The 23,733-nt window shown below is 40.4% G+C and overlaps 1 protein-coding gene across 4 annotated transcripts in view; it reads right to left on the bottom strand.

The window, feature by feature from the left end:
* Window positions 1–670: 670 nt before the first annotated feature.
* LOC139227544 (SAFB-like transcription modulator) overlaps window positions 671–23,733 on the bottom strand; it is a 41,572-nt gene continuing 18,509 nt past the window's right edge. For 3 of the 4 annotated variants that reach the window (XM_070858370.1, XM_070858368.1, XM_070858371.1), the window contains 14 exons: window positions 23,044–23,090; window positions 22,248–22,366; window positions 21,988–22,137; window positions 19,331–19,446; window positions 15,425–15,600; window positions 15,121–15,215; window positions 13,895–14,049; window positions 12,791–12,971; window positions 9,203–9,327; window positions 8,229–8,369; window positions 7,394–7,780; window positions 6,523–6,670; window positions 5,938–6,104; window positions 671–1,796 (listed from right to left, as the gene is read on the bottom strand). In XM_070858370.1, coding sequence (XP_070714471.1) covers window positions 1,661–1,796; window positions 5,938–6,104; window positions 6,523–6,670; window positions 7,394–7,780; window positions 8,229–8,369; window positions 9,203–9,327; window positions 12,791–12,971; window positions 13,895–14,049; window positions 15,121–15,215; window positions 15,425–15,600; window positions 19,331–19,446; window positions 21,988–22,137; window positions 22,248–22,366; window positions 23,044–23,090 — 2,143 coding nt within the window. In that variant the 3' untranslated portion in view covers window positions 671–1,660. The remainder of the gene's footprint in view (window positions 1,797–5,937; window positions 6,105–6,522; window positions 6,671–7,393; window positions 7,781–8,228; window positions 8,370–9,202; window positions 9,328–12,790; window positions 12,972–13,894; window positions 14,050–15,120; window positions 15,216–15,424; window positions 15,601–19,330; window positions 19,447–21,987; window positions 22,138–22,247; window positions 22,367–23,043; window positions 23,091–23,733) is intronic. The other variant, XM_070858369.1, reaches the window with a different exon arrangement.

Consider the following 23,733-nt stretch of genomic DNA (forward strand, 5'->3'; position numbering starts at 1 on the left):
AATTACTGGAGCTGTTCATTCCAGTCAATGAACAAATTAAAAAGCACTCATTCCCATTTTAATCAATGAGAATACTGCATAGTGATTGGTGATCCAGGCCCATGTGACTCCAGTTTATATACATACGTACCTGAAAGACATCTTCCCATGTGCCGCGCAGCGAATCTAGGCCTCCGACCGTAATCGTAGGTTGCTCCAGGACCACCATGTACTTTTGCAGATTTTGTGTGTGTCGGAGGCATTCATACAAAGGAAGCCTCCGAACGTAAATTTCTTCCGATCCAGTTTTATTAATTTCACCCAACATTATTGCTAAGAGGTTAAATGCATTTGAAGATGCCTCTGCAAGTGCTCTCTTCCTCTATATATTCAAATATTTGGACTCATTGATCTGGAATAATACATCAGGTAGTCAAGGAAATGCTATTGGATATTTACAGTTACAAAGAACCTCAACAGTTGGACCGGTCATGAAATTTAACATTTTCCTAAATTTAAAAACAATTTTTTCACTCTTCAGAGAATCACTTGAGATGCATATCACCCTTGAAAAAGCCCAACAGAAACTTACTGTACACGGGATCAAATAACTTAACTCATTGTGAATCAAGATATTTAAAAAAAACAGATGAAGTGGAAGGAGAAGGAAAAAAGTGACATTTATCTCCAATAACTCATGAAGATTTATTCCAAAATGCAAGCATACATGTTCCCAGCATAAGTACCACATTTGTACGTGAACTTGTAAAGAACAACTTTTCTTTGAAAAATTCCGATATTTTAAACAATTGCTGGTAAATGTAGAAAAGAATGAATGGTCAATAAATACAAGTGCTATTTTGCAAACAGTGGAACCCCTGGGCATGAATGTTCATTGGTTAGCGTCACTGAAGAAAGGGTTAACTACATCACCACAGGCAAGATGACATTTGTGCAATTCACTGCTATAAAACAGTGAATAATCTATTTTTGAGACTGTACAGTGGAGCCTCAGTTATGTGCTTCCACTATCTGTATTCTCAATTATTCATGAGATTGCAGTTATACATTTTTCAGACAGTTCTTGATTCAGCTGGATAAGTAGTTACCTAGTAGCTGGTGGAATTTACTATCCACACAGCTGATGGCTAGGGGGCAGGAGACTAATGGAGTCAAGGGTCCCAGCATTCATTAAGAGTGTTCAATTTTTTTTTTTTTTTAAATAGAAAAGCTTAGGTGTTATCTACATGGGCGAGGAGCTTGATTGGGCCATTCAGATACATCAGAAGCTTAAAAACTCACTGTTCGACTAAGTATAAGGGACTTCCAAACATCTAATTTCCATTATCCACAGGAAGGGTTCCCCCGACCCCTCCAATGTCAGATAATTGGGGTTCCACTGCCAAGTTCTCCCCAGTACAAGACATTTACACAAAATCAGATTGAAAAAGCAATACCGGTTTATTTTACTTCATTTTCAATAGCTCTAGTGCTAAATAAAAGATTAGTAAGTCAGTCAGTCATAAAACCATTTTCTAAAAAAATACAACAGACCTAATAATGTCTGTAGAACAGGAAAAACACTCGTGAAAAGATAGTTGGTTGTACAGATTGAATAAGACTACCAAATACAGACAAATCTGAAAACAAAAAGAGACCAACTGCTACAAACATTTATACATCAGAACCTGCGTGGAGCAGCCCCTTTGAATGGCTTAAAACGAGCAGCTCCTGATCCATGTATTCCTCTGGAGCCCGAGACACTGCCTCCTTGCATTGTGTTGTTGATCTGCACAATTTTGTTTGTTACAGAAGGACTACAGTGGGCAATGAAAAAACAATAAGATACTACAGAAGAATTCTATTAGTGGCCAAAAACAAGCTGCGGCTATATCTTAGTACAAAAAATATTAAACTGCAGCAAATCAGGCAAAATGAAGCAAAATACATAACTTAATATAACAGTGGTCATAACTATTTTCAAAAACTAATGTTAGTGTAGTAAACATAAAAGATTCTGAGGGGGCTTTACGGGGTAGATGCAGAGAGGATGTTCCCTTCGTGGGGGAATCTCAAACTAGGGGGTGGCCCATTTAAAACAGAGGAGGAGGAATCTTTGGAATTCGCTACCGTGGAGGTTGCGTCATTGAATATATTTAAGGTGGAGATAAACGGATGTTTGAACGATAAGGGAGTCAGGGGCGACGGGGAACAGGCAGGGAAGAGGAGTTGAGGCCAAGATCAGATCAGCCATGCGTTCTTAAATGGTGCAGCAAGCGCGAGGGACCAAATGGCCAACTGCTTCTTATGTTCAAACAGGCTGAAGATAAAAATAAATCACTGTCTGTGGACCACCGTCAATCTGCAGGACATTTAAAATTCCCAATACCATAGGCTTTCAATAGAAAGCAAAAGGAAACATTACAAAGTCATTATTAGTATCTTTTGAGGCCTCAAATTTATTCTGTACAGCAGGAACAGATGGATGGATGTGCCTTCACGTTTTAGAGAGCAAAAGTATATGACATGGCTGATCTTCAATTAGCTGTAATAAATGCTGGCCTTGCAAGTGACGCCCACATCCAAGGAACGAATAAAACAATGCTACCGCTTAAAACTTTGAATGTGGTGGTGTAGGGCCAGTTTAAATGGCAGATAAAGATTACCTGCAAAATGTTATGGTGGATTAGTAAAAGTGGAATTTATCTATTTGTTGGCTCATCAAAATACAGAACAGCCATATTCACCCCTCTATTTTTAAACTCTAGAACCTAGGTTGAAATGCTTCCCATACTAATCGTGTGAAAGTCCTCTCTTTCCCGGTTGAAAGTGACTTCCATAAAATGATTTGGGGTTGTCTCAGCTCAGATCCTGGTAGATGGGCACCATAAAGCAAAACTTGAATGACACACCCATTGAGCATCACATTACAGGCAGAGAGGTCAACAAGACAGTTGTGAAATGAAAGTGTCACGAAGTAAGGAAAGCAGTTTTGAAGTTGGGGCACAGTAGAGCGAACTTCAGTCTGTAGCACCGACATTATGCCGGGCTTGGGAGTGCTTACTGCTAACACTGCACAATGTTCCATTTCTCAGTGCAAACATTCATTGTCTTGATCAGCACAAAATTCACTCAGCTGTTGGAAGATGTCCACTACTTGCTCATGCTCAACACTTTCTACCGACCACTGCTAGAAAATACAGCCAAGGACAAGATTAAATGGCCACAAATTTGGCACAGCAGTGGATACCTAAAATAACTAAAATTGGGAAGTTGGGATAAGGTGCAGAATATGCTTGACTCAAAATATTTCAATATAGTAGAAAAAAACCCAGAAAGAACAGCAGCCTCAGGTGGTTCATCTGACTGGACACTATGAAGCATAGCTCTGCAGGCTAAAAGGGAGAAAATCAGTTACATTATGAAAGATTCCTAATCACTGAGCACCTCCCAAACTAGTTAATATATTGGGAACTGAGAAAACAGGTAGCTGTATCAGCCCACTCCTCCATCCTCAAAGGCTTCTCAGTGGGTCATTTAGCCCAAATAGAGGACAAAGTCCAAAAATATCTGTTTACCAGGGAGTCTTGTCTCACGCCAAATAACCAAAAATGCCTCAGACCCTTCAAACAAAGAACTGTGTGTAAAGGCCACAAGATCTTGGAGACCACACTTTTTAAACTGTAGGCTGAACCTCTACATCCTTTCCAAAGAATGGCTGAATTACATACTTGTCAGACATTCCAAACAAATGGGCACCAGGGCCCAACTGGGCGCTCGAGTTCTTTAAATTTAATTCCAGAGTGCAAGTATCCCAGATCATTCAACACCTGCACTTTCAGGGCGAGAAATACATCAGATAATCCCAAGTTAAATTTGCCCCAGTTCTTCTTCAGCACAAGGATTTGCTGAGATGCCTTAACTTTATACAATATAATTTGCAATGAAACAATCAACCGAATCAATTGATGGGAAATTATTAACTCACTATTATTGACACAGATGTTGTGAAAAAGCCAAACTTACCAAATCAAGCAATAGGTTGACCTGTGGATTCTAAATGTCACAGGGGACATTGAAGTTCACAGCAGGCACAGATTAAGACAAAAGTCAAATACAAAAGGTACTTATCAATGGGATGCAAAAAGGCTCAGGAGAACCTGGTTTTAGGTACTGTATCTTGTCTTTCGGTAATTAACTGCAAATGCAGCAAGACAAATATCCCAGGCATACTGGGAGCCACAGGCCCGACAAGTAGTTGTACAGGATTGGCAGGCAATCAGTGGATCAATCGTGGCGCACAATAAGTACCTCAATGATGACGTAGAGATAATGTCCTACACAAAGCATTATTTATCGAGGAGACATAATTCTTGTAATTAATGGGTAGAAAAATCAAAACAGCACTTGAATGAGACAAGGCTCAGCTTTTTATATCATCTTTCAATTTAGCTCCTTGATTATTCAGTGGCTAAATGTATTAGTGGTGTGATACTGAGGCCCAAAGTTTCACTTTGTGACTGTGCTTTGCCAGTCTCAATTGGAGCAGCAAAAGGAGTACTATACTTGGCTCATGGAAGGGAAAACAAAAATATGGGTAACGCAGCTCTTGCTCATCAGCATCGAGTGACTGCCACGAGAAACGTCAGTAAACGTATAGCCAAGGACAAGATTTAGTTTGACCACAAACTTGGCAAAGTAGTGAATACTTAAATGACTGCAACTGTAAAGTCAGGGTAAGGAGATTATGCTTTACAGGAAATATTTCAATGTGAATAACAAAAAAAAACAAGAAAAACAGCAACCCGGTGACTCATTTGACTGTAGCACCAACATGAAGTGTCCAAGTATTGGCATGCAAATCAAATCCACAAATCAACTCCGTTCCTGATGTCAACCATATTGATGTGTGGAGAATCCAGAATATACTGCTGTCTATCCAGCACCTTCATACTCCTCACACTCTGCCCTTCCATGCCCCACATCAGTCATACAGACAGGGCTCAGATGGTTGTCTATATGCTTGATCTGGTTTGTATATGGTGATCTTATCCTAATTATGAATGGATTGATTTCAGAGACTATACCAGAGTGCTGAAGTCTTAATTCGACGAAAGACACCAATCATGTTTGGTGATCGTTGAGGGCTTCCTGCAATCTACACAAATGCAACAAGAATTTGGTATAAATTCAATTCCAGTTAAGAAATATACTGGAAATGAAACTTGAACCTACAGGTCTAGTACAAATCATAGCCATCAAAGCGTTGAAAGAAAAATGGAGAATAAGTGGTTCTATACAAAGACGTGAGAGAAAATCTGTAGCGTGAAAACCCTTTCCTAGTCCCTCTCCAGAGATGTATTGCATCAAGTAATGCTCATTGGTTATTGAATGTGAGAAGAACAAGCTTAGAATAATTTCAGTCCTACCCAATGAAGAAGTGCAATTCGGGAGTCAGCCTATTTAGATTTTCATAGACTGCTGGATCCCCACACGCCATTTTTATATTACACCAAATACAAGCCATAAAAATGGAAACAGTCGATACACATTGTGGCATGAGTTGAGAATGGTTTTAATGCACTGGAAACAGATTTTTTAAAATACAGGAAAGACACAAGTTTGAAGTAATTTTACCAGTATAGATACAATTATTAATATCCTTTTAACATTTGACTATATTATTAAGCAAGAGTTTGTATTCTTCGATCTTGAATTTATAATCTTTATTTGTGAACAAACCTTTTACTGTGAAGAGCTAATAGGCATCACAAAAGGTAACCATCAATATCTAGAAGCAACTAATACACTTAATTCAAATAGACTTTCAGAAAGGGTGAGCCTGTTTAATATAAAACCAGTCAAAAAATGTAATACCATACAGAAAGAATTCTAGATTATTTACAATACATCTTTTAAGTTGCAGGCAAAACAGCTGACAGAATGCAACTTTAGTACCTGGATGGTGGCATCATGCCAGGACCACGACTGTCACTCATTCGCCGCAGGTCTTGATATCCACTGCCTTGAGAGCTGGGTCCAGAATGCCAACTGTTCCGTGCTCCTCCTGCATCACGACCATGGCGTTCTACCGCTACGTGTCTGCTATCATGGTAGTGAGATGGCTGGGAAAAGAGGTTGCAGAAAGTAAATACGGGCACAATCACAGCACTTAAATTTTACAAATTATTTGCAAGATTATGCTACATCACAAACTCGAACCCTTTAAATATCTACTGGTGGTAACAAATTTGAGTTCAACCAAAAAAAATACATTTCAAATAGAGTAAGAACTGTTTTATATCTAACAACTGTCTTAAGTAGACCTATATCCACTAACATTTATACACGTCACATCAGCTACACAAATGCATGGTCACTTACGAGGTTGTAAATAAGAAGCTATGATGGAAAATTTATGCAATTGGGGGAAATTAAAATGTGACTGTTTATAAAAAGGTACTGAAGAGTTTCACTATACAGAACAAAGTTGCCCTGCATTCGCTCTCTAGTAACTCCAATTAATTGTTCATCACTCTGTACCGGAGTGTTATTGTCTCGGTCTCCTATTACAGGTCTTCCTCCATCTCGGCTGCTGTAGCCAGTCAAACTGCTGTGACCGCTCGGTAGCCCACTTCGTATATTCTGTTCGGATCTCTCTGGGCGGATCCGATCTCTATCTCTTGAATTCCTAAATTGTCACAAATTCAATAGCATTTACCCACTGATTACTAAATGTTACAAGTTAAATTACTAGCTTTCACTTTAAACACTGATCAATAATAGTAATTAGTTTGAAAAGGCCATTTCTTTTCTGTTGCACTGTAAATATATTCCACAAACCCGCCTCAAAACCAGCTAACGGTTAAGCAATGAAGGGTCAGAACAAATTGTACTCCAACTAACTAGTTTGCACTAGAATGTGACAAGGTTCAGACTTGTAAATCTATCACTCCCAGAATGTCTTTCAGGCAATTGTATTTCTTTAACTCATTAATACAAATAGAAAAGAATGCTACATTCTGTAACATTAACTTAATCCTTGTTTTTTTTAAATAAAGGAATTATTCTGCCAAGTAAAACAGGTTGCAAATTTATCTTTTCATCATGCCCTGCCAGCTTTTGGTTTCTCTTACCACAATGGTGTTGATCCCACCTAACATGGCATTCTTAACTAAATGTATTAGAATCCCAGTGAAAGTCACAATTCAAATATTGAAATTAAATCCCATTTCTGTACTTTTTGAAATGGCTGGACTAAAGATATTAAGGCAAATGTCATTTTAAGGTATCAAAATGAGCCCCAAATGATGCCTGCCCATTACAAACTGAACTTAATGACAAAGGAGTTCTGGAAACTCTTCACATGCACAACACAGACTACAAGGATCTGTAAGAACAAGTTCAATGTTACCTCAATTCACGTTTAGTAGAGCCCATATTGCCACTCGACTTCCAATCATTGGATCTAGAAGAATTATGACTTGGCCGACTGTGGTGGACTCCATGGTCATCCATCCTAGCTCGGTCAGGAAAGTTTCTCGATGGGGACAATTTTTGTAGATCGTCATGCCCCCTGCTACCACTTGACCGGACCTGAATTGTTACAGTTCGCCGGTCATCTCGATCCCTCATTTCTCTCTGCTCATTATTTCCATGAAGTTCATTTCTTTGTTGGGAAGTTGGTCTTCTAGAATCACTGTACTGTTTTGGATATCGGTTATACGCTGTGTCCTCTCTGCGACTACCAGAACGATTCTTTTTTCCATCTCCTTGGTCGTTGCAACGATCGCCTCGTCTGCTTAAGTTTAGGGAACATATTAGCTTCATAAACCAGCCTTTGTAGTTCAACATTTTGATCTCGGCATACAGTACTATCATAGCCCTTCAGCGATTAAAGCTATTTATTGTGCCATTGCTGCAAACAGAATGGGTTGATTTTCCCTCAGAAGTCCTATCCTTTCCTGTAGGGATGTACATCCACTGCTAAAGAGGGGTCAGGAACACACTATGCAAAGAGCAGGCATGAACCCAAGTTCCAGAACTCTGGTTCAATGAACCAGTATGCCAACAAAATGTACTTTTTGCATTACTTTCAATAGATTCAATTTATATATATCATATACCATAGTCCTTTTCAAAATTCACAATTGCCAATTCCTTCTTTCCAGTTTCAGCAGTTCTGTTCAACCATTTAGTGAAAAAAAATGTAGCAACATCGAACATCCAGAGGGAAAAGTAGCACTCACCTATCAAATGAAGACGACACCCTGTGGTCAAAGTCATTGTAACGGGTTGCTTCTTGCCGACTGTACTCAGAATTGTGACTGAAACGGGCATCACTGTCCATGGCCCTCCGTTTATGTTCACCCCAAAAGGGTTCCTCACGCCTAGATATTATGACATTTACAGATTTTAATCACCTTGAGGATATTTTGATTTTAGTATTTGAACATTTCAAAAATTGTTTTTTGTTCAGATGGAATAATCAATGCAGCCTCACAATTAAATCTCGCACTGATTTCCACATTTCAGGTTTTTAAAGAAAAATTTGCTTTCTATGGCTGTGTAATTTAAAACATTTTTTTAAAAATTCAAATAAAACCTACTGCTTTTAGTTTATCTTTGTCCAGGAAAAAACCTTAATGAAGTATTAGAAACATAGTAAAACATTATAAAATGCTTCACAAGAGGTGACAGGGGAGGGGGGGAAATAAAAGGGAAACAAGGTGGTCTGGACGTAAAAGAATGGAGCAGTGAGCTGGGGTGTGGGGCTGAAGGAAGTTGCAGAGGTAGGGTAGAAAAGGGCTTTGGAGCGATTTATCGATAAAGCCTAGAATATTGAGATCAATGCTTTGGGAAGGGGGTTGGGGGGGGAGGGGTGGAGGGGGTAGGCAATGGAGGTTGCAAGGGACGGGCTCTAGGTAAGCAGATTTTCCGACTAGATCGGATGTTGGTGAAAAGTTTTGGCTAAGTTGAACATTGGGTACATTTAGAATAACTGCTATTTCCACCGATACTTAACCCAGACAAGTTTGTTAAAGATAGTTAAGCTCACCAAGACAGAGCTATAAAACCCCAATTAGCAAACGCTTACTCTCCAGTCATGCACGGATTGTGATCAGATTCATGCCTTTGTTGAGAACACAGTGATTCTGTGTATTAATCCAATGAGCATACTCTACAGATTATCCAATCATACGCCTGTAATTTACAAACATACCTGTTATCTACATCATGTGGCCTTTTTAGAGAATTTCTTCTTTCTTGTTCATAGCGGAGCTGCTCCTGTTGCCGACGAAGCTCTTCACGTTCACGGGCAATGCGCTCGATTTCTTTACGGCGTTCCTGAAGCATTGAATTGGTACAAGTGTGAATTTCATTTTTTTTTTTAAACCATGACTGTTTGTTGTCTAGTCAGCTATCCTCCTCCAGCCTTGAACCCATCGATATTAATAGCATTTATCAGCCTCCCTCCACCCAAGGAACAATATGCTCTGGTCTAACAGGGGACTCAGCACGGCTGAAGTACTCACATTTTCAGTGTAGCACAGTGCTTCAAAGCTCATATCTGAAAGACTGTTCCATCAGTATAGCAACACAAAAGACAATTTCAATAAACATCTCCCCAAGATTTCCCCAGCCAAACGTCATTAGTTAATTAATATAAAAACAGAAAATGCTGGAAATACTGAATAAATGACAAAAGGGATGGTGCAAGGGGAAAGGGGATGGTAATGGGACCAGTAAAGAAACAAAATATGGGTCTAGAGGTGCTGTAAATGACAATAGAATCATTACCAGCAGCTACTGTGCGAAAAAAATGGAGCAGTGGTTACGATCTGAAATTGTTGAACTCAATGTTGTTTTCGGAAGGCTGTAAAGCGCCTAATCAAAAGAGGCGCTGTTCCTCAACCTTCTGTTGAGATTCATTAGAACAGCGTAGGAGGCCAAGGAGAGAGGTCAGAGAATTAAAATGACAAGCGAAATTCTCCACCACACACACCTATCTGTCGGTAATCACTCCTGCCTTCCATCCCATCACAGACCTTCGCTTTTGTTCTTGCCTCCCTCCACTTCTTTTCCCTGCCTCTGTACTTGCTTAAAAACTGTAACATCTCTAACTTTTTACAGTTCTGACAAAAGATCATCGACATGAAACATTAACTTTTTTTCTCTCTCCACAGATGCTGCCCGACCTGCTGAGTATTTCAGGCAGTTTGTTTTTATTCCAGATTTCCAGCATCCACAATATTTTGCTTTTGTATTCTTATTGAACTGTTGCCCCAATCACATCCATCAATTTAATTACCACTTAAAAATTAAAATTCAGTTTTGATGCACCCAATACGGCAGTTTGTAAATTGTTCCAAAATTCAAATGAAAACCAAACTTCACTTGCAATATTTAATCATGCAAATTGCAAGACCAAATTAGATTCAAGTGCAAAATGTCACTTTATTAAGAACTCCCATAGTTCGGAGTTCAGTCTCAACGTCTCATTGAAAGGTGGCACCTCTGAGTACAGCATTAAGTCAGTACTGCACCCAGCATTGAATCTCAGATATAAAAGAACACCCACCCCCAACAAAGAAAAGCACTTACAATCAATAAACTAAAACCCCACCCACTTCGGATCAATGAACTTAAAAAATCCAGACCCGAATCTACAAGGATCAGTTTGCTGACAAGTTAAATTTATTAAGAGGGGGGACATTGCATTTGATATCAACTGGTTGCATTTGATAAAAACTAGTCCGATTTCAGTAATTACAGAGGAGTTTCCTTCCTGTCTGCTGCAGGGAAGTCATCACAACAATCCTCCTCAATCGCCTTCTCCCAGTGGCTGAAGAGCTTCTTCCAGAGTTGCAATGCGGATTCCGCCCACTAAGGGGCACATTCGACATGAATTTGACTCGCGGTGAAGTTTAAAAAAAAATGGAGGGAGCAGCACCAGGCTCTGTACATGGCCTTCTTTGACCTCACAAAGGTCTTCGACACCGTGAACTGTGAGCGATTATGGAGTGTCCTTCTCAAATTCAGCTGCCCTCAAAAGTTAGTCATGATCCTCCGCCTGCTTCACGATGACACGCAAGCCGTGACCCTGACCAATGGATCCACCACAGACCCAATACACAGACGGACCGGGGTCAAGCAAGGCTGTCTCATCGCACCAACGCTCTTCTCGATCTTTCTTGCTGCAATGTTCCATCTCACCCTCATTAAGCTCCCCGTTGGAGTGGAGCAAATCTACAGAACAAACGGGAAACTGATCAACCTCAGTCGCTTCCAGTCCAGATCCAAGGTTGTCTGTCCCATCCTCGGTCACTGAATTACAGTACGCAGACAACGCTTGCGTTTGTGCACACTCGGAGGCCGAACTCCAAACCATCATCAACACCTTCATCGAAGCATACGAGTGTATGGACCTTGCACTAAACATCCGTAAAACACAGGTTCTCTACCAACCTGCCCCCGCCACACAGTACTGCCCCGCAATTATCAAGATCCACGACAAGACCTTGGACATGGACCATTTTCCATATCTCCGGAGCCTATTCTCAAACAAGGGCAGACGTCAATGACGAAGTCCAACACCGCCTTCAGTATGCCAGTGCAGCCTTCGGAAGAGGGTGCTTGAAGACCAGGATCTCAAACCCAGCACCAAGCTCATCGTCTGCAGAGCAGTGGTGATACCCGCCCTCCTATGTGCTTCAGAGACATGGACTATGTTCAACAGGCACTTCAAAGCCCTGGAGAAGTACCACCAACGCTGCATCCGCAAGATCCTACAAATCCATTGGCAGGGTAGGCGCACCAACTTGAGTGTTCTTGTTCAGGCCAACATCGAAGCATTGACCACGCTCGATCAGCTCTGATGGATGGACCACATTGTCCGCAAGCCCGATATTGGCTCCCAAAACTAATCAGAGCTCCGACACGGCAAGCGGGCCCCAGGTGAGCAGAGGAAACGCTTCAAGGACACCCTCAAAGTCTCCTGGAAAAAGTGCAACATCCTCACCAACACCTGGGAATCCCTGGCCAAGACCGCTCAAAATAGAGGAGAAGCCTGTGGGAAGGTGCCGAACAGAGTCTCTTTGCCGGAAGCCAAGCGCAAACTGCACAAGAAGCGCATGACAACCCAAGTGCTCCACCCACTCGTCTCTCCAACCATAGTCTGCCCCACCTGTGACAGAGACTAAGTCACGCATTGGACTCATCAGTCATCTGAGAACTCATGTTAGTGTGGAAGCAAATCATCCTCGACTCCGATGGACTGCCCAAGAAGTGCCACAGAGTGCAATACATAAGTCAGCACCCACAATTTCTTTATGCTGAGTGTCTTATCTTACCTGGGCCATTAAGAAAGTGCCAACTTGAAGCCAGCACATCCCACTGAGTCAAGAAGAAAGCAAAAAGAGACTTGAAGTCCATAAACACAGTTTGTCGTGATCAATTTCAGAAAAGCACAGAAATCTGGAAACAGGTCACTTATGCAAGGAAGTGCATGAAGCTGGAAGACCAAGAAGTAATGGGAGGAAACAAGATTTCTGCTGTCAGCTTCTCATTGGAGGAAGTAAATAAAATTGACCATGGAAGAATCTCTCCCGCGAAGGTCAAGCACCTTCTCTTGGCAATCTATTCAAGGATCAACGCAGTTAGTATCTGCAGGCCGTCTTTCCAAAAACACTTATTTTGGCTTGGTATGAGCAGAGTAATTAGGAGGAAAGGCAAAAAAAAGATGTACAAACTATATAAAATCAAGTGTTCCCTGAGACGGGAGTCCGCATTGAAAAGCTTTATGGAGAACCTGTTCTATACGTATGCGTTCCCTTTCTAGTCGTTCCCGTTCCATTCTTTCCCTCTCAAGCTTTTGTTTTTCAATTTCCAAGCGCTCTCTCTCTCGTTGCAAGCGATCACGTTCTTCACGCTCGCGGATCATTCGAATGCCCTCCCGCTCACGACGCTGCCGTTCTGCTATTTCTCGTCGCCTAGTTTAAAAAAAAAATGATATGTTTGCCGACACATGGCACAGCAGAAATCTTAAGCCAAGCCAAATGGAAAATGTTAAAATTTGCGTAGTGTACAAAAGCAATATGCTAGTACCAAGTAGCTTGGTAATTACTACATAGTTTTTGTGCTGGAGGAGAGAATTTAAAATGTCAGCTTTTTTGAATTCTATTGAAAAAAAATTGCCTATTACCATGAGAAGATTTCAGTGCAAAATCTGGAAAAGTGGTGCGAGGAAACCAGTGTGACAAACTCTCTCTAGTTCAAATCCAAACAAGATTATGGGGCAGAAAATGCCCTCCTTCAGCCTCCAATGTAATGAGATTTAAAAAGACGTGCATTTATATAGCACCTTTCATGATATCCTAAAGCACTTTTACAGCCAAAGGGTACCTTGTGACGTGTAGCCACTGTTGTAATCGGAAACTGCAGTCAATTTGCGCACAGCAAGGTCCCACAAACAGCAATGTGATAACGAGCAGATAATCTGTTTTTTATCCCCCCCCAAGTGATGTTGGTAGAGTGATAAATTCAGGCTAGGGGAATTCCCCGGGTTTCTTGGAAATAGTGCCATGGAATCTTTTACATCCAACTCGAGGGGCAAACAGGGTTCAGGTTTAACACCTCATCTGAAAAACACCACCTCAGATAGTGCAGCACTCCCTCAGCACTGCATTGGAGTGTCAGGCAAAATTGTGTGTTCCAAGTCTCCAGAGTGGGGTTTGAACACCTCCCCTCCCCCCCACTCACCACCTCAACAGAGAGATTACTACCACTGAGCCATGGCTGACAACATTGGAGATAATTTGAGCAATATTATTAATCTTCAGTGCAATTGGATGAAAGCTTGCAGCATAAAACATCTATTCTACCTTCCCTCTCATGAGATGGAAATTTCACTTACCTTCTTAATTCTATTGCACGTCGAATGCGTTCCAATCGGATTAAGCGCTCGCGAATTTTTTGCTGTTTTATTTTTTCAAATGGCAGAATATCCTTTCTGTCCCTGGAGCTTGGTTTAGATGGAATGCGTTTGTCTCTACCTCTTGAACTGGATGCCTATAAGCATTAGTAAAGACAGAAATTTTCCAAATCAGCATCACTGCTTTAAATACTTAAATTATAATTTACTTCATATTGTATCCTCCTATTCTCATGATATCAGGTCAATGTAGTTATTCCCACTACTTTTCTAAAGTTGCTCTTTTGGCAGCATATCACAGGAAAACAATATTTTTTTCTTGGCACTGGCAGTATAACTCACTTCCATGTGCTGAAGCATCTGACAACTCAGCCAAATTACAAAAAACAGCCAAGGTTAGGATTGAAGGTGTTTTCCAGCCTATTGCGCCGTCCAAATGCTGGATGATCCAGTTTCAAAAGCAATGATGTCAGGCTGATGGAATACAGGTGAGTGCGAGTGTGTTACCCCCGTTCCAGTAAAGAAATGCCTCGTTTCCACTAACCATCCCACCCCCCACTTCTTTCTATATAGCATGGAGAAGATTAGGAATTCAATGTGTCGGAAATGACAAGCTTGCAGCTCGCCCACATAATCCGTCTTGACCAAATTCAAGTAAAAAGATCGTAAGAGCAGTAATGGAACCAGTCTTTCTAAGTTGATTTGGAACCACATACAAAAATCAAATCAAAATTAGGACCAGATCAATACCTGTCAAAATAATTGGACAGTTTCATTCCAGGGCCTCAATCTCTATACTCTACATTATCAGATACCGGTTTTGAAACCATGCAAGTCCAAAAATAAGTACAAGCGTGAAACCAAAATTCTCGCACTACCACACACTCCTAGCTTCAGGGTTTCAATGGTGGAATGTGACAGTATTAATATCACCCTTAGAATTTTTGCATTAATCTAGAATCACAGTATTCCTTGAAATTTCGAAGACCATCAAATTCAGAATTCATCAATGTTTGATACTCGATTGGCTAGAATCTAAACACTATACTTATAACTTCGGATGCTTGGACTCATCAGTAAAAAAAGGGATATATGCAATGAAAAGGGTTACGTAGATAAATAAATCCTACACAACTGTTAATAGTGTATAATGAATAGAACAAAGTAGATTAACATCTTCCACTTGGAATCCTTTCCCCCATATTCACCTGCTCACTCTTGCTTTTCTTTGCCGTTTTCACACTAACAACAGGTTCACCTTTAGCCTGATCAATAACCACCATTCGACGAGGACTCTTCATACCTATGAAATCAAAGCAAAGCAGTCATTAGAAAATTAATGGAATAAGACAGTTATTAATGCCTTTTCCAACATTAACTCCTTTTGAAATTCATTACAACTTAACAGGGTCACATAAAAACTTGCATACAACTAGGTTTGGACCCTGGATTAGAACTTCTGTCCAAATTCACTTTTTAATGACATCGTATGTCACAAAGAGAGATACATACTCCTTCGCCTCTTCTCATCCACTTTTTTGGAACGATCGTGACGACTATGCGTAGCACTCTCCTTCTCAGATATTTTATTTTCTGGTTTCTTTGTGGAGCTTGATCTAGTCTTGCTTTCTTTTCTCTCTCCAGATTTTTCAGTTTTCTTATCCTCTTTTCTCGAAGAAACGTGGGTCCTTCATATTTAGGGTGAGAAAATTTAAACATCGAACATTATTGGGCTTGTTTATAATTACAGAACTTTATAAAATGGCTCAAAAATATTTTCTGTAATATTATACTGGTGGAGTTCCTATGGAATTGCATATGGCAAGTTTGAGACGAATGTGGTGAAAAATTAAATGTGCATAATGGTGCAATGTTTTGATTCGTTTATACACACAAATTTCCTCTGCTGTTTATCTGTCAGTTGATGAATGTTTTAAGATGGCAATGGAGTTGGGATAGACAACCATAGAAAATCACTCCGCAGAGCTTCCAGCTAGTAGCCAGACGCAAAGTATAATCCAACAGTTCACATAACAAAATGTAATTGGAATAGCAATTTACAACAGTAAATGTTGACCATAATTGTGATAGCGGGAAGTAACGTTTTTGGATCTGAAGCATGCAAGATTGGCAAAATATATTTTCAACCATGTGAAAATTTGGCCAATACAACTGTAAACTGAACTCTTAAAAAGCTATTGGGTTGTTGGGATTGTTGATTCCAGTACAAATCTCATTACCTCCAAAATGTAACTGTCTTCATCATAGCTCCTTTCAGTAGATAATTTGTGATCCACTAAGTAAAAGGTACTGTTCTCACAATTCATGGCAAAACAGAAGACAAAAACTGTCTATAGCCATCTTATTGGGACAGAAAAAAAACTGAACTTTAAAAGCAATAAAGTTGCATTATTTGCAAATGGTATGCAGTAGTCGGGAGGTTGGAGATGGCATCAAACAGAAAATTAGGGATGCGTGCAACTAATCTGCATATTGATTGGGCTAACCAAACTGGTAGCAATATTATGGAAGAGGATTTCCTGGAGTGTATAAGGGATGGTTTTCTAGATCAATATGTCGAGGAACCAACTCCAGAGCAGGCCATCCTAGACTGGGTCTTGTGTAACGAGGGGTGATTAAGTAGCAATCTGGCCCTTGGGGAAGACTGACCATAATAAGGTAGAATTCTTCATTAAGATGGAGAGTGACACAGTTAATTCAGAGACTAGGGTCCTGAACTTAAAGGAAATTGCGACGGTATGAATCGTGAATTAGCTAGGATAGACTGGAGAATGATACTTAAAGGGTTGACAGTGGATAGGCAATGGCAGACATTTAAATATCACATGGGTGAACTACAACAATTGTACATCAGTGTGTGGCGTAAGAATAAAAAAGGGAAGGTGGCTCAACCGTGGCTAACAAGGGAAATTAGAGAAAGTGTTTAATCCAAGGAAAAGGCATATAAATTGGCTAGAAAAAGCAGCAAACCTGAGGACTGGGAGAAATTTAGAATTCAGTAGAGGAGGACAAAGGGTTTAATTAGGAGGGGGAAAATAGACTTTGAGAGTAAGCTTGCAGGGAACATAAAAACTGACTGCAACAGCTTCTACACAGATATGTGAAGACTAATGTAGGTCCCTTGCAGTCAGCATCAGGGGAATTCATAATGGGGAACAAGGAAATGGCAGACCAATTGAACAAATACTTTGGTTCTGTCTTCACATAGGAAGACACTAATAACATCCTGAAAATACTTGGGACCGGTGGTCGAGCGAGAAGGGGGAACTGAGGAAAATCCTTATTAGTCAGGAAATGGTGAGGGGTAAATTGAAGGGATTGAAGGACGATAAATCCCCAGGGCCTGATAGTCTGCATCCCAGAGTACTTAAGAAAGTGGCCCGAGAAAGTGGATGCATTGGTGGTCATTTTCCAACATTCCAATAGACGCGGGTTCAGTTCCTATGGACTGGAGGGTAGCTAATGTAACCCCACTTTTTAAAAAAGGAGGGAGAGAAAACAGGGAATTATAGACCGGTTAGCCTGATATCAGTAGTGGGGAAAATGTTGGAATCAATTATTAAAGATGTAATAGCAGCGCATTTGGAAAGCAGTGACAGGATCGGTCCAAGTCAGCATGGATTTATAAAAGAGAAATCATGCTTGACAAATCTTCGAAATTTTTGAGGATGTAACTGGTAGAGTGGATAAAGGAGAACCAGTGGATGTGGGAACAAACAGGTCCTTTTCAGAATGGCAGGCAGTGACTAGTGGAGTACCGCAAGGTTCAGTGCTGGGACCCCAGCTATTTACAATATACATTAATGATTTAGACGAAGGAATTGAATGCAATATCTCCAAGTTTGCAGATTACACTAAGCTGGGTGGCAGTGCGAGCTGCGAGGAGGATGCTAGAAGGTTGCAGGGGGACTTGGACAGGTTAGGTGAGTGGGCAAATGCATGGCAGATGCAGTATAATGTGGATAAGTGTGAGGTTGTCCACTTGGGTTGCAAAAACAGGAAGGCAGATTATCTAAATGGTGACAGATTAATAAAAGGGGAGGTGCAACGAGACCTGGGAGTCATGGCACACCAGTCATTGAAGGTAGGCATGCAGGTACAAGCAGTATAGGCGGCAAATGGCACGCTGGCGTTCATAGCGAGAGGATTGGAGTATAGGAGCAGGGAGGTCTTACTGCAGTTGTACAGAGCCTTGGTGAGAACACAACTTAAATAGTGTACACAGTTTTGGTCTCCTAATCTGAGGAAGGACATTCTTGCTATTGAGGGTGTGCAGCGAAGGTTCACCAGACCGATTCCCGGGATGGCAGGACTGACATATTAAGAAAGACTAGATCAACTAGGCTTATATTCACTGGAATATAGAAGAATGAGAGGGGATCTCATCGAAACATATACAATTCTGACAGGATTGGACAGGTTAGATGCAGGAAGAATGTTCCCAATGTTGGGGAAGTCCAGAACCAGAGGTCACAGTCTAAAGATGAGGGGTAAGCCATTTAGGACCGAGTTGAAGAGAAATTTTGTCACTCAGAATTGGGAACCCGTGGAATTCTCAACCACAGAAAGTTGTTGAGGCCAGTTCGTTAGATATATTCAAAAGGGAGTTAGATGTGGCCCTTACGGCTAAAGGGATCAAGGGGTATGGAGAGAAAGCAGGAATAGAGTACTGAAGTTGCATGATCAGCCATGATCATACTGAATGGTGGTGCAGGCTCAAAAGGGCCAAATGACCTACTCCTGCACCAACTTTCTATGTCTTATGTTTCTAAAATTTTAGTTTTTAGTTATCCCTATTGCCTGAATACATACCAAGCTAGCTGATCTCAGCTGATGCATCAGTAGCCAAATAATTAGCCTCAGGAGTAGAGTTAAAAAGGGGCAAGAGAGTCAGGATTGCTGCTCCCGATTACTAACCAGCAATATCCACTGAAGTACACATGTTTTGACGAGATCGGGCATGACTATATGTCCCACTGTTTAATAACCTGGTGACACTCACTGTTCAGGCTCACATACAACAACTTGTATTTATATAGCATCTTAACAGTAAAACGTCCCAAGGCGCTTCAGGAGTGTTTTAAGACAAAACAAATAAATTTGACACTGAGTCACAAGAAGAAAATACAGAAGATGACCAAAAGCTTGGTCCAAAAAGTAGCTTTTAAAGGAGCATCTTAAAAGGAGGAAAGAGATGTAAAGAGGTTTAGGGAGGGAGCTCCAGAGCTTGGGGCCTACTTGGGTGAGATTCTGGAAGGCAATCTGTATCCATGAGAGTGGACATGGGAGGAAAATTGCTGGAAAGTGGAAAGGGAAGAAAGTTGGTTGGAAAAGGAAAATAAAGTTCAAAGCAGCCTTCTTTTCAAATATCTAGGTCATTTGCCATTATACACTTACCTGCTACTTGTTTTTCCATTAGTTGAACTCCTTCTATCACCACTACTTCTGCTTGAACTTGACTTCCCGGTTACATCTTTCATTATGGATTCCTTTTTAAAAGGATCATTTTTAACCTAAATGAACAAAGACAAGTTGGATTTTTTTTTTTAAAAAAGGCAAAAAAAACACACTTCAGGAGTAATGGATAGATTGGCAGTTGCCAATTTTGGAACGAGGACAATGTCACATCTGTGGATTTGATCTAAGAAAACTAAATAAAAATCACTTCAATAGAAAATAAGGAATCACATGACTCGTAGCCTCATGGATTAGTATACTGGTATTTTCTCACCTTGAGCATCAACATCCCATACCTTGAGCAGACCTTTACAAGTAGCCATATATCAATAAAATATTGTGACTGCTTACACTTCCTATAAACTTTCTCCATCATAAATTCATCATATGCCCACATGTATAATGGAAATTGCCAATGTAAACTCAGCATGCTGCAAGTACACCCTCCTCACAGTTGAGGCACTGCACCACTACTGGCAGAGGGCATGACCACAGCATGACACGTTTACATGGGCAGTTTCCATTTTAAATATGGACATATGCAAACATAAAAGATAATGACCGAATGTATGACTTCAAATGAGAACTGAATTACATGCACTCATCCTGGTCCAATTATACCCTGGCCTCTAACCCTGCTTCACCTGAAAACTGCACATGGTCCTTACTCTGTGGAGATGGGGAGTAGTTGAGATAAAATTATTACACAATCCCTGCATACAAGAATCAAGCAAAGTACATTTCAGCTGTGTAACATTTCACCTGATATTTTTTTGAACATGTCAGATAAATAGACACATAGGGCTCAATTTTCCCCAGTGATTTGTGCCGCTTTTTTTGGACTAAGTTTAACAGATACAAGTTTCCCCAATCATTGTGCGCCAGCATAATCAGTTAGTTACGATTTTTTTAGGTTCTGTTTTTTTTGTGTCATGGGGGCATAACCTGCCACCCGCGCCAATTCTGGCCATTTAAGCAAGTTTGGCCAGCTCCGATTTACTCCAATTCTTCTTAGGACGGCGTATGGGACCTCTGTGGAAAAATCTTCTGCTGAGTTAGGAAAATCGGCGCAGGCAAGTAAATCCGTGCAGCAGATGCAGTTCCAGGGCCCGGACAGCAGCAACGATTGAGAAAGTGTGGCGGCGGCGGGGGCGGGGGAAGAGAAGCCTTTCAAGCATAGTTAGAAGCGGGTACCAAAAGGGTGAAGGCTGTTCGGCCTGGGATAGCTGTGGGGACTGGCACCAGGCACTCGGCAAGGGATAGGTGCAGGGACCTGGTGGCCATTCGGCCCACAATGTGTCCCTGGTTACCGTGGCAACCAGATCTTTTTGGCGCAGATCTTGGACTCCACCCCCAAAATTAGACAACAGGCTAGGCGGCACCAAAATGAAGAATTCAAATGCGGAAACTTGGGATGATTTTTTTGGGGGCATACTTGGGCCTCAAATAAACAAGCTAACTCTTCAAGTATGCCCAAAAACAGCTTTGGGGAAAATTAAGCCCATTGAAATGCCTATAGTTTAACAAAATCAAGTTCAGTCCAATGAGGGATAGAACCTGAAAGCTTCCTGGTCTGTGCAGCTCAGTACAGCACCAATGCAACTGAGTAATTGGGAAATCTTCAAACTGGCATCATAAGCAATACTGTGCTGTGCATTTACTTCAGAATTGTTTATTATCACTAGCCTTATGAGTCTTAAATGGGGAAAAGGAAAAAGGGGAGTGCAGGCAAATCTGTTTAAAAGGTAGTAAACTGAACATAACCACTCTCCCACCCCACTATGAACTCTCAGAAGCAAAGCTCCTTTAGAACAGTCTTGTAGTTGTGTGAATCTCTCATGGATAAATATTTATTATCCAGACACTTGTATGCATCAACATAGATGACCGTGTCACTGTAAATTACACCACAAACCAACTGATTCAGCAACTAATGTATACTTACAGTAATAGAATAAGGTCCTTCTTTCTTTCATATTTTATCACAGCTCGTCATATATTGATGCTGTTTAAAGATTAAAAAAATTAAAAGGCACCCGAAAAGGTTCTACACTAAGTTTTCTCAGACTGTTTGTAATGGTTTCAAATATACCTCTGTACTAAGTAAACATATCAACTCACCATTCCATAGAACATTCATGTCTTACTAAGCCCATCTGAAACCTTCATCTCTCTTTTCCCGAGTGTTGTAGCTTTACTGCACTAATGTTCTCTGCTACATGGTTTTTGTCATTCTCTTTCTGCTAGTATTCTCTCCTGACTCCATTCCATTGACCCATCAGCTCTAGTATTTATAACAGTTTGTGCTGAAGTTAAATGTTTTCAAGTATTTATTGTGCTTTTTGCGGTAATAGAACACTAATGGAAAGTGTTCAATGGTCAGGAAAAGGTGGCCAGCTATATAGTATTAGAGACTTCAGTAATGACTGGCAGATTTTTTTTAAACTGAAGTCTGTGCAGATTAATTTTGAAGTTTATTGGTAGTTTGGAAAGACATGCTTATGTCATCTCATTTTTTTCTGCTTATAAAAATACAGCATTATCACCTGCACACCTCAAGTCATAGCCAACATGAAGATTTAATTAAAAAAAGTTACTTTTTCAACAGAAATATGCTGTCCATGTAGCTCCGTGCGATGAAGGTGGGAAATACATCGAGACACTTCTGAACTTGAAGACATGGTCACAAATCCATAACATCGAGCACCAGGACTGCGTGCATTGGTTACTACTTTCGCACTCAGAACCTATGAGAAAATGTATACAATTCACATCATGAAATCATCATTAATGTGACTTAAAACTGTAATATATAGTAATTCACACTTTACAGCAAAACACAATAATGAACACATACCTTGCCATATTTACTAAAGAGATTCTTTAGATCAGCTGCTTTAGTATTCGAGGACAAGCCACTAATCCACAGGTTCTTGGTTGAACTGCTGGAGCTGCTACTCCCAGTACTGCTATTAACTATGGTATGGATGAAAAATAAAACCACTGCTATTAACACAAATCATAGGAAAATCATTTAACTAAATGATTTGAATATATTCATCGTGCGAATTTCAACGTATTTTTAAACCGTTGAACTGCAGATCACTTTCACCCATGTTCGCTGACCTACATTGGCCCCCGGTCCAGTAATGCCTTGCTTTTAAAATTCTTATCCTTGTTTTCAAATCCCTATAGCTTTGCATCTCCCCTCGCTCTAAACTCCTCCAGTCCAACAACCCTCCAAGATCTCTGCGCTCCTCCAATCCTGCTGTCCATGCAGCTCAGTGCGATTAAATCTCTTGCGCAGCCCTGATTTTCTTTGCTCCACCACTGACAGCCTTGCCTTCAGCTGCCTCGGCCCAAAGCTCTGGAATTCCCTCCCTGAACCACTCAGTTTCGCTCTCCTCCTTTAAGACATTACTTAAAACCACTTCTTTCACCAAGCTTTTGGTCGCTTTCCTAATATCCGTGTGGCTCGGTGTTAAATTTGATTTGATAATCTCTCATGTGAAGCACCTCGGGGTGTTTTACTACGTTGAAGGCGCTATAGAAATGCAAGTTGTATAATAATGCTGCAACATGAATTCCCAACATCTGAACCAACTCATTTACAAAATATTCTTAAGGGTGATGATGCGTTAATGTGGTCTTACCTTTATCATCTTTAGTAGCAGTCTTATCTTTCGAATCCTTACTTGAACTATGAATACAAAACAATGTTAGAAAAAGGAATCCTAAATATTCAAAAGAAAGTAGAGCTCATTTTTCAAGTACTACTGACACATTTATAAACACAAAACAATTTTTTCCTAAAAAACATCAAAATTAAAAAGGTAACAAGACCACTAAATTATAAAATGCTAAAGAATCTCTGGTCACAAATATACAATTTGAACAGATTAGTTCCAAAATCGACTCTTGCATTGACTTTCCAAAGCTGAAAGAAGATCTAGATTTGTGCCAATTCTATTCAGTGAGCAAATCACAATCTTCTCCAGTAATCAGGAGTGGTTGTTTGGATTCCATTTGGTGAGAATTCTGCTTATTTGACTGAATTTTTCACACAGGTGTGTTTGTTCAGCATCAACACAAGGTTTTTTAAAAATCTTGTAAATTAAGAAAAAATGATATACAAAAAAGTGAATAACTGAGCAGAGGAAAAATTATATAGCAAAAAACATAAGCAATGTCAGCCTCGCATCTGTGTTTTACAAAAAGCACGTTAAGCCTCTTAAAAAGATTTGTAACATACACTGGCTCATTAGGTCTCACATTAAGAACCTTGATTACTCACAAATGAAGACCAATCTTACTGTTGGTACTCAGTATCATAAATTGACATA

Source organism: Pristiophorus japonicus, chromosome 17 (genome assembly GCF_044704955.1).
Source record: "Pristiophorus japonicus isolate sPriJap1 chromosome 17, sPriJap1.hap1, whole genome shotgun sequence".
NCBI lineage: Eukaryota > Metazoa > Chordata > Chondrichthyes > Pristiophoridae > Pristiophorus > Pristiophorus japonicus.